We start from the raw sequence: 17,259 nt of genomic DNA, 5'->3' as shown, positions 1-17,259 counted from the left end.
GATGGATGGATGGATGGATGGATGGATGGATGGATGGATGGATGGATGGATGGATGGATGGTATGGCTGTCGTCTACCATGTTTAATACATGAATGCTGAAAAGCAGGATTTTCAGTATGCATCATCACAGCATCATTTCCTTCAGTCACACACCAAACAGACTGTATTAAATTCTTGCCATTTTGTGAAACGTCAAGCTTTTCATCAGGAAGAAGAAGACATTTTTTTTCCCCAGTAGTCCCTTGTGTAATGGTAGCCATATTGTGCAGGAGTTGATGCTATAATAGCATCATTAAGTGTTGATTAAAGTATTGACAGTGTATTAATGAGAATGATGAAAGCTCTCATTCATCTCCAGGAGCAGAGGACTTACCCTGGATGTCCTGCAGGTGCCTTATTAAAATGTCATAATGGCAGGGCTTTTTAGCTATTCAGTTAATGGTGGGGATGTGCTCGGGAAATGATGACAAGAGAGAGACTTTGAAGTGTCACACCATTTTGAGTCATACTTTTAAACAGTAGGTCTCAGTAGTATGTGTGTGTGTGTTCATCTGCAGCAAATAGAGGGTATCGGGCAGCTGTGGCTGAGTGGTTAGAGCAGTCATCCTCCAATGGGATTGTTGGGGGTTTGATTCCACCAGCAGTTGAAGTGATCCTGGGCAAGACACTGATCCCCTCATTGCCTCTGGTGTGTGTCCCATCAGTCTCTACAGATTCAGCTTATCTTTGTAGAGATGGAGTAGAGTGCTGTATGATTGTGTGTGCGTGGAAGTAAATCAGGCACAGAGTGTGTTGTAAAGAGCGTTGGGCATCTTGATTAAATAGAAAGGATTTATACAAGTATCCTGATGCATGCTCAATAATCCAGGTAGAAAAATCCAAAAAAGTTCAATCTGGTCCTCTGGACATTCAAAAAAAAACAAAAACAAAGCAAAACAACAAAAAATGTAGAAACGTTTAGTCTCTGATCCAAGAGACTTCCTCAGTCTGAGGTGCTGTTTTCAGCTCAGTCTCTTAAATAGCACCATCTCAGAGTGGATCAACCAGTTTGCTGCTGACAACCAAAACCAGCTGATCACATGCTCAAGAAGGACCATCAGCCTAACAATGGCTCATTAGCACACTGATGGCTGTTTACTATTCGTCTGTACTCATCCCTTTAGTTGGCAGCTCAGAACACCAAATACAGAACACCATGGACTTTGTGGATAAGGTGAGGGATGTCATCATGGAGACTGATGAAACAATGGTCTCTTTTGATGTCACATCACTCTTTACGTGCATTCCTGTTGATGATGCAGTAGAGGTGGTCAGTTTAAAATTAAAATCAGACACCACTCTGAGCAGCAGGACCACACTTTCCACAGAACAACTGTGTCAACTCTTGAAACTGTGCCTGCAGTCAACCTGCTTCACATATGGGGAGCAATATTATAGGCAGAAACATGGGTGTGCTATGGGGTCTCCAGTTTCTCCTATTGTTGCCAACCTGTACATGGAGGAGGTAGAAAAGAGAGCCTTGACATCCTTTTCAGGGACACCACCAAGTCATTGGTTCAGGTATGTTGACGACACCTGGGTTAAAATTAAATCTCAGTAAGTCCAACATTTTACTGACCACATCAACTCTGTGGATAAATACATCAAGTTCACACGAGAAGATGTAAAAAATGACAAGTTGGCTTTCTTGGACTGTGAGGTCTCAGTCTCTGATAGAGGACATTTGCAAACTGAGGTGTACCGCAAACCCATCCACACAGACCAGTATTTGCAGTTTGACTCCCATCACCCTTTGGAGCACAAGTTAGGAGTCATCAGGACTCTGTATCACAGAGCAGACAGCATCCCCACTAGCTCAGGAGCCAGGCAGAAGGAGAAATCCCACACAAGACAGGCTCTAGAGCAATGTGGATATCCTAACTGGGCCTTCCTAAAAGCAGAGAAGAAACCCAAACAGGACTCCAGTCAGCCAACAGGTGAAAAGGAGGAACCCAGACCAGTGGTCATTCCATATGTTGAGGGAGTATCAGAGAAACTGAGACGTTTATTTTCTAAACATAACGTCCCAGTGGCTTTTAAACCCCAAAATACATTACGGCAAAGACTGGTTCATCCCAAAGAGCCAGTCCCCCGGCACAACTAGAGTAATGTTGTGTATGCTGTTCAGTGTCAGGAGGGCTGTGATCAGTCTTACATTGGGGAAACAAAACAGCCACTGGCCAAAAGGATGGCCCAGCACAGAAGATCAACATCATCAGGTCAGGACTCTGCAGTCTACACTCATCTCCAGGCCAGCGGTCACTCTTTCAGGGATGAAGATGTGCACATCCTGGATAGAGAGGAACGATGGTTTGAGAGAGGAGTAAAGGAGGCCATCTTTGTGAAAAGAAATCGTCCATCATTAAACAGGGGTGGAGGCCTCCGGGTTCAATTGTCCCCCTCTTACAATGCTGTGATTGCTAGTATCACTCAGCCCTCTGTGAATAGTAAACAGCCATCAGTGTGCTAATGATCCATTGTTAGGCTGATGGTCCTTCTTGAGCATGTGATCAGCTGGTTTTGGTTGTCAGCAGCAAACTGGTTGATCCACTCTGAGATGGTGCTATTTAAGAGACTGAGCTGAATACAGCACCTCAGACTAAGGAAGTCTCTTGGTTGAGAGACGAAACGTTTCTACATTTTTTGTTTGTTTGCTTTGTTTTTTTTTTTTTTTTTTTTGAATGTCCAGAGGACCAGATTGAACTTTTTTGGATTTTATACAAATACATTCCATTTACCATTTATCATCCCTATCACAAGTAGGTAGAAAAAGATCTGCAGAGGCACTGAAAAGCCATCAGATGGAGACAAATCACTGAAGGTAAGCTGCTGCTCTGCTGTTAACAGAGAGCTAAAGAGTTTGTGTCACTTTCAGATACAGGTACTATCACGAAACATAAAATCCCACAAAAACATTTTGGCAACTAAACAACAAACTTGAAGTAATATTTTTATTTTTTTATTTTGCAAAAATAAGATTTGAAATGAACATTGCAGATGTTCCTGAAGCAATAATCTTTATTTCTATTTTTTATTTATCCGTTATTCTAAATAACTATTTTTTCCTTAAAATCATAATTAACAGTTTTGTGTTTTCAATTTGATTTTTAGTCATCAACATTGGGATTTATGGAGTACCACAAAATAAACTGCAAACAAAGATTGACAAATTAAAGTACAAAATATACTGTAAGTTTAAATTCCCAGTTCCAGCATGGCTACATGTTAACAACACGTTAGAATGAAGGTCTTCTTATTAAAACTCTACAGATACGGATTTGTATAAGAATGATCAAATGTGCTCATCGTGAAACAAGTTTGTTATCAGACAAAAACTCCCAGTTTGATCAAGTGTTTTGTGTTTGTAGTTTTCCTCTCATCAGCCTCGTTTCTGGTATATTGACATAAACAAACAAAGAATTCTGTGACAGTGGATCATTTAGCACCCAACTACCAGCATTTCTAGTGATGCTCACATATTTTCTATAATCTAATGTCTGTATCTATAAATGTTCACACTGATGACAGTCAGCTCATCTGCAAATAAGAGAACAATCAAAGATGGCTGAGGGTATTTATCTGATATGTCCTGCTGGGCAAAGTCTCCACATCCATCCATCCATCCACCCACCCGTCCACCCATCGATGGATGGTTGTATCTATCCATTGATGGATGGATTTATCTGTCTGTCCGTCCATCCATCCAGAGCAAGAGAGGCCTCTTGATTTTTTTTTTGCCTACATGAGAATTGAAAAGTTATCTTTTTCTCAAACTGAAGTATTTTGACACACATTTAATTTAATTTGTTTTTATTTAAAGATATGTGTTGGATGGATAAACATACTTTTAAATTGTTCAATTTTTAACCTTTTTTTCTTCTGCCATTTAAAGCCACTCTTTGCAATGTAATGAGGACAAAAATAAACCATTCAAGAGTAATAAACGTTATTTGCACAATGTTTTTCTCATATCCCAGACTAACGTGTCCTTAGTTTCAAAACAATTACGAGCAAACTTTGTGAGCAACTGCCATCTGCATTTGTTTACCTGCAGGAACAGCCAAAGTATTTAGTTTAGTTTTAATCTCATGTATTTGTCCTTTGTCTTCTTGATGAGAACCTTTTGTTTCTCCTCCAGAACTCTGGTTCTGTCAGCCCACAGGAAGAGCCTGGTGCCCTCAAAGAAAACGGCTCCCCTGTAAGTGTCTGTTGTGGACCACACAGTTTGCTGTGTGTGTGTGCATGTGCGTGAGCGTGTGCATGTGTGTGTGTGTGTGTGTGTGTGTGTGTGTGTGTGTGTGCGTGCGTGAGCGTGCTTGTGCTCATTTTTCTGTATCAGTAGCAAATGTCTCATACATCACTGGATGGATTTTAATGAGAATATTTGAAAGTAATCATTAGGTTGACATCTCAACTGTTTAACTTTTGATCTTAATCCAGTGACCGGAGAACATGAGCACCAATAATCAACATTTTTGGTTTGACTGCTGGTGGCAAATTACAAACAGCTTTCACTCTCCAATTTGTCTTGAAATGTGTGTGTGTGTGTGTATGTGTGATGAGTCAAAGAAGGAGACGTGCATTCTTGTTTCTTGAATTTTTGTGAGACCATTTTTCTTTTAAATTAGTTTCTGATTTGTTACAGTTGTGTCAAGCTCATTTAGATTTTGTTTTGGACCTCTTTAACAATCTTAAGCGCACTAGAGCTATATTGATTTGCCAGCTTGTCTCTAATAGTCACAGCCAAGTGAGGCAGGGCAACCGACTTGGGACCCAAAAGTCCCAAGTCTGATCCCCAGTCATTGCACATCTCGTGGTGTCTCTGAGCAGGACACCCTATCCCCAAATGCTCCCCTGACACTTTCCATACCTGCCCACTGCACCACCTGGTGGTGGATAGGCTAAATGCAGAGATCCAATTTCACCATTGTATGGGAACATACAATGATGACAACACACAACACATTATTATTATTATTATTATTATTATTATTATACTGGCTTTATGTCTAACATGATGATCATTTTTTTATGAGGCCTCCGTTTCTGTGCACCTGCTCTGATGAAAAAGACATCAAACTCATTTCATATTTTTTATTTTACTTAAAGTGGCCTGGTCAGCAAGCTTTTCATTCTAATGACTCTGTTCAGTTTCTAACAACAAGCTAAAATACTAGTTCTGTCTCACTGGTTATACCTGAAATCCCCAAAAATACAATTGTTTTCAACATTTTTAATCTCATTGAGTGGACAGCTTCTTTTTCATGGAACACCAAAATGCTCAAAATTAAATAAGTAAATAAAGCATTATGAAATAAGAAAAAAAAAATCATTTTTATTCTTTTATTTCATAATTGTGTTTTTCATGATGGCTTATTTATTTCATGATGGCTTATTTATTTCATAATGGCGTTTTTCCATAATGGCTTATTTATTAATGGATCAGCCAGTGGGTGTGAAGGTTCAACCCACTGATGTTGATTGACAGCTGAAGTCATTCTGCTGAAAAGAGTCATTATGAAATAAATAAGCCATTATGAAAAACTCCATTATGAAAAAAATAAGCTATCATGAAAAACACAATTATGAAATAAAAAAAATAAAAATGAATAGTTTTCTTATTTCATAATGCTTTATTTACAAAGTATTTATTTAATTTTGAGCATTATGGTGTTCCATATAGGACCTCCTGACTGACTGAGCAGTCCTCGTTGTCTGTAAACTTGTGTGTTCTTCATTGCTAACATTGTGTTTATTGTGCTGTAGGTACAAGGCAGCAGACAGGGGAGGGAGTCTGTTGTGTCCCCGTTGACCATCACCCCCGAGAGCATCACCTCAGCAACAACAACACAAGTTACCAAGGTAACACTAATTATGTTTCCATGGTTACAGTTTGAGCCAAAGTACTCGGAGACAACATCCCATCTGAATTTTCTTGGCAACTGCTAATTAAAAAAATATTTTAAATAGGTCAGAAATTAGAAATCAGCCCCTCCCTGGGCTGCCACCTTACCGTGGTGGAGGGGTTTGAGTGTCCCAATGATCCTAGGAGCTATGCTGTCAGGGGCTTTACGCCCCTAGTAGGGTCACCCATGGCAGACAGGTCCTAGGTGAAGGACTAGACAAAGTGCAGCCCAAAGACCCAGATGAAGAGAAAAATAAATGGACTTAATGTTCCCTTGCCCGGACGTGGGTCACCGGGGCCCCACTCTGGAGCCAGGCCTGGAAGTGGGGCACGTGGGCGAGCGCCTGGTGGCCGGGCTTTTACCCATGGAGCTCGGCCGGGCACAGCCCGAAGAGGAGACGTGGGTCCCCCTTCCCATGGGCTCACCACCTGTGGGAGGGGCCAAAGGGGTTGGGTGCAATGTGGGATGGGGGGTGGCCGAGGGCGGGGACCCTGGCGGTCTGATCCTCGGCTACAGAAGCTGGTTATTGGGATGTGGAATGTCACCTCACTGGTGGGGAAAGAGCCTGAGCTGGTGTGTGAGGTTGAGAGGTTCCGGCTAGAAATAGTCAAACTCATCTCTACGTATGGCTTTGGCTCTGGAACCAGTTTCCTTGAGAGGGGCTGGACACTCTTCCACTCTGGAGTTGCCCCTGGTGAGAGGTGCCGAGCTAGAGTGGGCATACTTTTTGCCCCCCAACTTGGTGCCTGTGTGTTGGGGTTCACCCTGGTGAATGGGAGGGTGGCCTCCCTCCGCCTACGTGTGGGGGGACGGGTTCTGACTGTCATTTGTGCTTATGCACCAAAAGCCAGATCAGATTATCCACCCTTTTTGGAGTCCTTGGAGGGGGTACTGGAAAGTGCACCTCCCAGGGACTCCCTTTTTCTGCTGGGGGACTTCAATGCTCATGTGGGCAATGACAGAGAGACCTGGAGAAGTGTGGTTGGGAGGAACGGCCCCCCTGATCTGAACCAGAGTGGTGTTCTGTTGTTGGACTTCTGTGCTCGTCATGGATTGTCAATAGCGAACACCTTGTTCAAGCATAAGGGTGTCCATATGTGCTCTTGGCACCAGGACACCCTAGGCCGTAGTTCGATGATGGACTTTGTCATCGTCTCATCTGATCTGCGGCCACATGTCTTGGACACTCGGGTGAAGAGAGGGGCGGAGCTGTCCACTGATCGCTACCTGGTGGTGAGTTGGCTCCGATGGTGGAGGAGGATGCCGGTCAGACATGGCAGACCCAAACGTATTGTGAGGGTTTGCTGGGAAAGTCTGGCAGAGTCTCCTGTGAGACGGAGTTTTAACTCCCACCTCCGGGAGAACATTGAACATGTTCCGAGGGAGGTGGGGGACATTGAGTCTGAGTGGACCATGTTTCGTGCCTCTATTGTTGAGGCAGCTTACCGGAGCTGCGCTTGCAAGGTTGTTGGTGCCTGTCGTGGCGGCAACCCTCTAACCCGATGGTGGACACAGTTGGTGAGGGATGCTGTCAGGCTGAAGAAGGAGTCCTATCGGGCCTTTTTGGCCTGTGGGACCCCGGAAGCAGCTGATGGCTACCGGCAGTCCAAGCGACATGCGGCTCGGGTGGTCGCTGAGGCAAAAACTCGGGCATGGGAGGAGTTCAGAGAGGCCATGGAGAATGACTTCCACTTGGCTTCAAGGCGATTCTGGTCCACCATCCGACGTCTCAGGAGGGGAAAGTGGTACACCACCAACACTGTTTATAGTGGGAGTGGTGTGCTGCTGACCTCAACTCGGGATGTTGTGGGTCGGTGGGCGGAATACTTTGAAGACCTCCTCAATCCCACCGGCACGTCTTCCACTGAGGAAGCGGAGCCTGGGGACTCTGGGTTGGGCCCTCCAATCTCTGGTGCTGAGGTCACCGTGGTGGTTAAAAAGCTCCTCGGTGGCAGGGCCCCAGGGGTGGATGAGATTCGCCCGGAGTTCCTTAAGGCTCTGGATGTTGTAGGGCTGTGTTGGCTTACACGACTCTGCAATATTGCGTGGACATCGGGGGAAGTTCCCCTGGATTGGCAGACCAGGGTGGTGGTCCCCCTATTTAAAAAGGGGGACCGTAGAGTGTGTTCCAGCTACAGGGGAATCACACTCTTAAGCCTCCCTGGTAAGGTCTATTCGGGGGTTCTGGAGAGGAGGGTCCGTCGGATAGTCGAACCTCAGATTCAGGAGGAGCAGTGTGGTTTTCATCCTGGCCGTGGAACACTGGACTAGCTCTACACTCTCAGCAGGGTCCTAGAGGATGCGTGGGAGTTTGCCCAACCGGTCTACATGTGCTTTGTGGACTTGGAGAAGGCGTTCGACCGCGTCCCTCAGGGAAACCTGTGGGGGATACTCTGGGAGTATGGGGTACCGGGCCCTTTTATACGGGCTGTTAGGTCTTTGTATGACCGGTGTCAGAGCCTGGTCCGCATTGCCGGCAGTAAGTCGGGCTTGGTCCCAGCGAGAGTTGGACTCCGCCAAGGTTGCCCTTTGTCACCGCTTCTGTTCATAACTTTTATGGACAGGATTTCTAGGCGCAGCCAAGGTGTTGAGGGGATCCATTTTGGTGGCATTAGGATTGCGTCTCTGCTTTTTGCACATGTGGTCTTATTGGCTTCATCAGATTGTGATCTACAGCTTTTGTTGGAGCGGTTCACAGCCGAATGCGACGCCGCCGGGATGAAGATCAGTTCCTCCAAATCCGAGGCCATGGTCTTGAGCCAGAAAAGCGTAGAGTGCCCTCTCTGGGTCAGGGAGGAGGTCCTACCCCAAGTGGAGGAGTTCAAGTATCTTGGGGTCTTGTTCACGAATGAGGGAAAAATGGAGCGTGAGATCGATAGGCGGATAGGTGCAGCGTCTGCATTGAAGCAGGTGCTGTACAGGTCTGTCGTGGTGAAGAGAGAGCTGAGTCAAAAGGCAAATCTCTCAATTTACTGATCGATCTACGTTCCTACCCTCATCTATGGTCACGAGCTTTGGGTTGTGACCGAAAGAATGAGATCTCGGATACAAGCGGCCGAAATGAGTTTTCTCCGCAGGGTGTCTGGGCTCTCCCTTAGAGATAGGGTGAGAAGCTCGATCATCCGGGAGGGACTCAGAGTAGAGCCGCTGCTTCTCCACATCGAGAGGAGCCGGTTGAGGTGGCTTGGGCATCTGTTTAGGATGCCTCCTGGATGCCTCCCTGGTGAGGTGTTCCGGACACGTCCCACCAGAAGGAGGCCCAGAGGAAGACCCAGGGCACGCTGGAGTGACTATGTTTCTCAGCTGGCCTGGGAAAGCCTCGGGATTCCCCCGGAAGAGCTGGCCCAAGTGGTTGGGGAGAGGGAAGTCTGGGCCTCCCTACTTAGGCTGCTACCCCCGCGACCCGACCCCGGATAAGCGGAAGAAAATGGATGGATGGATGGTCAGAAATTATTTTCAAGCAAATTGAATCTGTGATTTTAAAACATTTCAAAGTGCTTGTTTTAATCTTTAATTTGAGATTTTTGCTTCTTTTTCAAAGATGGTCTAAGAAATACTACTGTTTGTTGTTTCACTTTTTCTTACTGGACAATTTAAGATGATCAGATAACATTTTGAGTTTTAACACTTTGTCAAGAATCATTAGCTGTTTCTCCTTGACAAAGTTTTTTCCCTTGTGTTAGTTTTCACAAACAATCAGTCCAGCTTTATCTTCCGACCCACCTGCTTTTATTGCTGTGTATGTTGGGTCATCATCTGTCTGCAATGCAAAGCAGTGTACAGCTGTCTGTTGCTATACAAGTACAGTCCATTTATCATTCCATTTCTTTCTTTTTTTCTTTACTTATTTATTTATGTGGCTGCTCCCTTTTTTTCAGGGGTTGCCACAGATTATTTTTTTTTATTGTTTTAGTGGAATGATTATGCAAATATTACAGGTGCTGGCCATAAAATTAGAATATCATGAAAAAGTCGATTTATTTCAGTAATTCCATTCAAAAAGTGAAACTTGTATATTATATTCATTCATTACACACATACTGATATATTTCAACTGTTTTTTTCTTTTAAAGTTGATGATTATAACTGACAACTAATGAAAACCCTAAACTCAATATCTCAGAAAATTAGAATATTACTTAAGACCAATTTAAAAAAAAGGATTTTTAGAAATGTTGTCCCAACTGAAAAGTACGAACATGAAAACTATGAACATGTACAGCACTCAATACTTATTTGGGGCTCTTTTTGCCTGGATTACTGCAGCAATGCAGCGTGGCATGGAGTCGATCGGTCTGTGGCACTGCTCAGGTGTTATGAGAGCCCAGCTTGCTCTGATAGTGGACTTCAGCTCTTCTGAATTGTTGGATCTGGTATATCACATCTTCCTCTTCACAATACCCCATAGATTTTCTATGGGGTTAAGGTCAGGTGAGTTTACTGGCCAAATAAGAACAGGGATACCATGGTCCTTAAACCAGGTACTTGTAGCTTTGCCACTGTGTGCAAGTGCCAAGTCCTGTTGCAAAATGAAATCTGCATCTCCATAAAGTTGGTCAACAGCAGGAAGCATGAAGTACTTAAAAACTTACTGGTAGACGGCTGTGTTGACCTTTGACCTCAGAAAACACAGTGGACCAACACCAGAAGATGACATGGCACCCCAAACCATCACTGACAGTGGAAATTTGACACTGGACCTCAAGCACCATGGATGCTGTGCCTCTCCTCTCTTCCTCCAGATTCTGGGATCTTGATTACCAAAGGAAATACAAAACTTACTTTCATCAGAGAACACAACTTTGGACCACTCAGCAGCAGTCCAGTCCTTTTTATCTTTAGCCCAGGTGAGACACTTCTGTTGCTGTCTGTTGTTCAAAAGGGACTTGACACAAGGGATGCTACTGCCGAAACCCATGTCTTGCATACGTCTGTGTGTGGTGGTTCTTGAAGCATTGACTCCAGCTGCAGTCCACTCTTTGTGAATCTCCCCCAAATTTTGGAATGGGTTTTGTTTCACCATCCTCTCCAGGGTGCGGTTATCCCTATTGCTTGTACACTAGTTTGTACACAACTGTCAAGTCAGCAGTCTTCCCCATGATTGTGTAGCCTACAGAACTAGACTGAGAGACCATTTAAAGGCCTTTGCAATTGTTTTGAGTTAATTAGCAGATTAGAGTGTGGCACCAGGTGTCTTAAATATTGAACTTTTTCACAATATTCTAATTTTCTGAGGTACTGAATTTGGGGTTTTCATTAGTTGTCAGTTATAATCATCAACATTAAAATAAATAAACTTTTGGAATATATCAGTCTGTGTGTATTGAATGAATATAATATACAAGTTTCACGTTTTGAATGGAATTACTTAAATAAAATCAACTTTTTCATGATTTCTAATTTCATGACCAGAACCTGTATATTATTACTATACAGCAAAAAAACTTCAAAACATGTGCAGCCAAAGCCTTGTTTTTACAAATAATTGAAAACCATTCCACCTGGAAAAAAGGATTCAAGTTCAAAATAGTATGACATTTATGCCCATTATATGTAGATAGATGCCCTGACAGATTTTTCATGACCTGAACTCAAAGATGTAAGACTTTTTGTACATACACAATAGACCCTTTCCCCTCAAACATTGTTCACAAATTTGTGTAAATCTGTGTTAGTGAGCATTTCTCCTTTGCTGAGATCATCCATCCAATTTACAAGTGTGGCATGATTATCGCACAGGTGTGCCTAAGGCTGACCACAATAAAAAGCTACTCTAAAATGTGCAGTTTTATCACCCAGCATAATGCCACAGATGTCACAAGCTTTAAGGGAGCATGTAAATGGCATGCTGACAGTAATTTGGTCTTGGGAAGTTCTCAGTGGGAGGCATATATTAGACATATTTTTTGTTGTGGACAAATAAAGTCGACAACACCTTGAAATCATGTTGTGATGTCCAAAAACACCTTGTAAGTTTAAGCTTCTGTTTCTGCAAAGCTCAAGTCCTTAACGAGTCCTTTTTGTTTGTGTTTTACAGACTGTCAAAGGAGGCTACTCAGAGACCAGAATCGAGAAAAGAATCATAATCACAGGGGATGATGATGTGGATCAGCATCAGGTGAGGTTGTGTGTACCAAGCACAATGTGGGTGTAGGTGTTGGTTATAGTAGTCACTAAAATGTTCAAAGTTGGTGTTTTATGGCTGCAGGTGCTTGCCATGGCGATCCAGGAGGCCAAACAGCAGCATCCAGACATGCTGGTGACAAAAGCAGTGGTTATCAGGGAAACAGAGTCTCCCACTGAGGAGCTGCCACGGAAAGTAGAGGTACATGTCAGAGCAGACAAATGATCATACAGCACGTCACAAGGTTTTATTACTATGAATGGATTCATTTACAAACTTACCATACAGTTCATCTGTGATGCAAAAGCATCAGGCGTCATAAAGCTATGGCTGAAGTAGTCAGGAGTTGTGGGACAGATGGGCTCTCAGGAAAAAAAAAAGATGTACCGTATTTTCTGCACTACCTGTATACATCGCTCCGGAGTACACGTCGCATCAATCAAAAAATGTCTCATGAAGAGGAAAAAAAACAAAACATATATAAGTTGTTTTGGAGTATAGGTCACATTTATTTAGAAGTGTATTTCACAATGTGCAAGAACAGACATTTAATCTGAAATAACAATCAACGGGGGCTGACTGACTGTCGGGAGCACCGGGACATTTCCTGGTGGCCTAGCGCTCAGTGGTCGCCGAGGGACTGGGCTAAAGGCTTGGTTCAGGTTGTGCTTTATTATTTTAAATAAACAAGCCGCTCTTGCCTGGTCTCACTCACTGAATCTGCAGTGTAATGATGGGGAAAAACAGACCCCCCCTGCCCCCTCCTTTCTTTCTCTGAGTGTGTCTGTCACAGCAGAGACACACAGGCTGCACGCGCGCTCACGTGGACTTACGCTGTCGCATGCGCCGCGCTCACACTGACCATACCTGTGATCCTGAACAGGCTTAATTAACATAACTTGCCAAGGGGTCCGACAAGCACGTTACCATCCTTGGTGTCGCTTCTGAACAACTCCACCAACTCCAGAGGAAGATGGGACAGGGGTGGCAGAAGAGGAACAACATATGGTATGGTATGGTATAAAGTTTATTCATTTTAAAAATACAAAACAGTTTCATAACTATATAAAAAAATACAGAATATTTAAAATGGAAGGCAGTAGAAAGAAGAAAAAATCTTATTATATCTGCCCCTTTTTTCAAACAATTAGTTCAATCATAATAATTTTCAAGTACCAGAACAAAATGAATAACTCTTTCTAATTTTTCTAATTGTAATACAAAAAACACACTAAGCTACTTCATATATACTTTTTTTAACAATTCAGCTTTGATCTTTTTCTTAAATGTACACATTGACTTGACATTTTTAACATCGCTCTCTAGACCATTCCACAATCCAACTCCTTGGATTTAGGTAGATCTTCCCTTCAGACTAGTTCTGAATTTTGGTTTGACAAATATCTCTATCCACTTAAGATTATAACAACTTTGTCTTTTAACAAAATTTCTTTGGATATTTAATAGTAATGTGTTATTTTGAGCCCTATACATAACTGATAAAATACTATAATCTACCAAATCATGGAACTTTAATAACTTCAGTTGAAAAAAGAATGTGCTTGATGGGTGACTGTAATGCTTTCTGGTGATAATTCTTACAGCTCTTTTCTGTAAAATAAAAATAGGCTTTGTAAATGTTTTACACGTGTAGTGTGCTAAAAGTCTCGATTAGCTTGGTTAGCTTCAGATCTCCAGTACAGTCATATTTTAAATTAACGGGTTCTCTCTTTTTCGAGCTTTACAGATATGTGACAGATGTACTGTGCGTAGATGGTTTAATCAGTGACATGAGACGTTAATTTTCTTCGACCCATCAAAATAAATGTGGTCATTTATTAACAGAATCAAAATTTAACATCAAAACTTTGTACACTTGATTAGACTGATCTGCTTCTGATTAATAAAACTTGGCACGTTTTACTTAATAAAAACAACAGACATTTCTGAAGGCATCTGGATTAATTACTGGCAAGATAGAAGTTTAAAGATGGGAAATGAAGGAGTTTAAATGGAGAGAAAAGATGGATGAGGGAAAGTGTGTTGACTAGGAATGCCACCCTTCATCCGACCCCAGCTCAGCCCCGGTACACTAGGTAGTGAAGCGACTCGTTACCTTTGCAGAAGATAGGTCAGCTCCGGTACGGAGTTCCATTTAAACGCTACCTTCAGCGTCTCTGATCAGGATGGCTGAGAATCGTCCGAAGTAGTGACGGTACTCCGTTCAACAAACACGCTCATCTCCCGGGTGGACACACAGCAAGCTGTGAGTTTAGTCAGAGGTTCCACTCAGATGTGGAAGACTCCATAGTCCTAACTTGACTCAGAAGACTGAAGACTCAGAGGAACTCAGAGGAACTAACGGAACTCCGAGGAATTAAGAGGGACTAACAGTTCCAGGAAGTGTCGACTTTTAAAGAGTTCTGCTTCCGGTCACTTTTAGTAAGTCCTGATTGGTTGGAGGAACCAACAGGGGTGTGGTTTTAGTGACGTCAAAGGGTTTTTACAAGTCGAGAAAACAGCAGAAATGTTTAGGAACAGACAGAGAAATGTTTTGACGAAGTGAGAAACACCGCAGGTGCCAGTTCTCTTGTTTACTGTCTGAGAGCTTTAAAAACACGACAGCTTGTTCCAACAACTTGTTTTGGACTGTCTCCGACTTTTGAACAACATCACTCCTTCTCATTTCAGACAGAAGATCAAAAAATGCATAATCACTTTGTAAAATAAACATTTAACTTGATTTAATTTACTTTGATTGATAAAACAAAAAAGAGTGTTCTTTCAGTTGATTAGTTCAGGATACAATTAGAAAGTCTCTGGATGAGCTAATTTGTATTTCTGGATTCAAATTAATGAAATAACAGTTCCTGTCCCATGAAGGTCTTTAGAGGCAGGTTTTGATCGGAGGCCTAGTTCACTACAGTCCCCCCTTTGGAAATCATCGCCTGTCCATGGGGATGAATTCCAACATGAACTTACGCCTCCAAATATCCTTGAGCTTGATGTAATCCAGCAAGAGGAACACAAAAGTCAAGAAAGGTAATCCCACAACGGTTTAGGTAATTCCACAATGTTGTTGGTAATTCCATAACGTTGTTGGTAATTCCATAATGTTGTTGGTAATTCCATTGTAGCAATGCTTTAACCCCTTGGAAACAGAGTCTGTAATCCATTGAAAAAAGTCATATAATCCACAACGAAAAATCCACAATGAATGGAGGTGTTGATTGATCAGCATGCAGAGGGGTTCCCTCGATTGAACTGCAGAGGCGACCACTGGATGAAGATTGGAGACCCACGTTGGAGTTGTAGGTCCCTTCAGCAAAGGTTGCTGCTGGTGGTTCCCAGTGGGTGCCATCCTGGTTCTATGTGTTATGCATTTATGTGGTTTTAGTTGGGCTTATGTAATGAAATAATACCTGTCTGATATTATCCATAATTTAAACGGATTCTTTCATTTTTCTGGACTGAGTACTCTCGTGCCTTGAATGATTAAATGTGGACGGAAACGTGTTTTAATTTCTGACTCACCAACAACAGTGAGCCGTTTAATTAAAAACGATTTAAACACATCACACATTTACAATAATTGGCAGATTGATTACAATAACACAGCTTAATTAATGAGCTTTACAATGAGAACCATACGGCCATGATATCTCACTTGCAACTAATTACAACAGACATTTATGAAAATATCTGGATGATTTACTAGCAAGATAGAAGAGTTTTAAAGATGGGAAATGAAGGAGTTTAAATGGAGAGAAAAGATGTGTGAGGGAAAATGTGTCGACGAAGAACGGCACCCTCCATTCGAACCCAGCTCTACCTCGGTACACTTCGGTAGTGGAAATCGACTCTTTACCTTGCAGAAGATATCTCAGCATCGGTGTAGAGTTCTCTTTTAACGTTACCATTTCAGCGTCTCCGTAGGATAGCAGAGAACCGTCCGGAGTAGTGACGGTACTTCGTTCAACAGCACGCTCACCTCCCAGGTGGACTCACATGAGCTGTGAGCCCGTCAGAGTTCCACTCAGATGTGGAAGATTCCATAATCCCCACGAAACTCGGAAGAACTTCGGATCATGTCTGGAACTTCTTGTTCTCTCCAGCAACTTTTCTGTTCGGTTCTGCTCTCCGAACTTTGGTTCATGTCTGGAACGTTGTTCAGCTCGGAACTTTGTTCTGCGTAGTTCCCGTTGTTCTGCGTAGTTCCCGTTGTTCTGCTTGGAACTAGGAAGTGTTGACCCTTTTAAAGAGGTCACTTCCGGTTCCTTCTGGGAACTTCCTGATCGGTTGAACGAACCAACAGGGGTGTGGTCTTAGTGACGTAAGAGGGTCATTAAAAGTCAAGGAGAAAGCGTAGATGTTTAAGAACAGACAGAAAGATGTTTTGAAGAACAGAGACATTTAGGAGCCAGTCTTCCTTCTATCTGTCTGATAGAGATAAACATGATATTTTGTTCCAATAAACATGTTTTTGACCGTTCCTTCACTTTTGACCGATATCACAACTTGCTCATTTCAGACAGAAGATCAAAAAAATGCATAATTACTCTTGTAACAGACATTAACTTGATTTCTACTTTGAATGAGGATTAAAAATCATTAATACTGTTTCACAGTTCATTTAAAATGAGTAGTTCACTTCAACATTTAAAAATGATTTGAACTAAACACACTTTGATTATCAAGATATTGTAAAATAGTAATGATAATAAAAAAAGAGAGTGTTCTTTCAATTGATTAGTGCAAGATACAATTAGAAAGTCTCTGGATGAGCTTAATTTGTATTTCTGCATACAAATCAATGAAATAACAGTTCTTGTTCCAGGAAGGCCCTCAGGGCCAGGTTTTTGACCTGAGGCTTAGTTCACTACACTTATGAGTGGGGTTTTATACAAGACCTTAACCTATATGCACCTGGTGTGTAAGCTATCATGGTTTAGATCAGCTAAAGTTACCAGTTTAAAGGGTGGGTCATGCTGAAAAATTTTCATATAGAGATTTATACCTATAGAAGGGCATTTCAAACAATTTTTCCATTCCTAACTTGGTTTAAGTTAGATTTACATGGCAAAATATAATTTGGTTCAATTGTCTGTTGTCCTTTTAGACGAACGACTTGAGGTTTGATTTTTTTGGTTTTCCCCTAAATGTTTTGGAGTCTATGGCGAGACTCAACT

The 17,259-nt window shown here is 42.4% G+C and overlaps 1 protein-coding gene across 1 annotated transcript in view; it reads left to right on the top strand.

Annotated features, from left to right (window-relative positions):
• Positions 1-17,259, top strand: part of LOC119411752 (band 4.1-like protein 2) — a 126,213-nt gene that overhangs the window by 84,927 nt on the left and 24,027 nt on the right. The window contains exons 6-9 of the mRNA XM_037678678.1: positions 4,179-4,238; positions 5,807-5,902; positions 11,984-12,064; positions 12,155-12,271. Of these exons, the coding sequence (XP_037534606.1) occupies positions 4,179-4,238; positions 5,807-5,902; positions 11,984-12,064; positions 12,155-12,271 (354 nt within the window). The remainder of the gene's footprint in view (positions 1-4,178; positions 4,239-5,806; positions 5,903-11,983; positions 12,065-12,154; positions 12,272-17,259) is intronic.

The sequence above is a fragment of the Nematolebias whitei genome, chromosome 7 (genome assembly GCF_014905685.2).
Source record: "Nematolebias whitei isolate Nwh7 chromosome 7, NemWhi1, whole genome shotgun sequence".
In the NCBI taxonomy this organism is placed as follows: Eukaryota; Metazoa; Chordata; class Actinopteri; order Cyprinodontiformes; family Rivulidae; genus Nematolebias; species Nematolebias whitei.
This window is presented reverse-complemented; position numbering and strand designations above follow the sequence as displayed.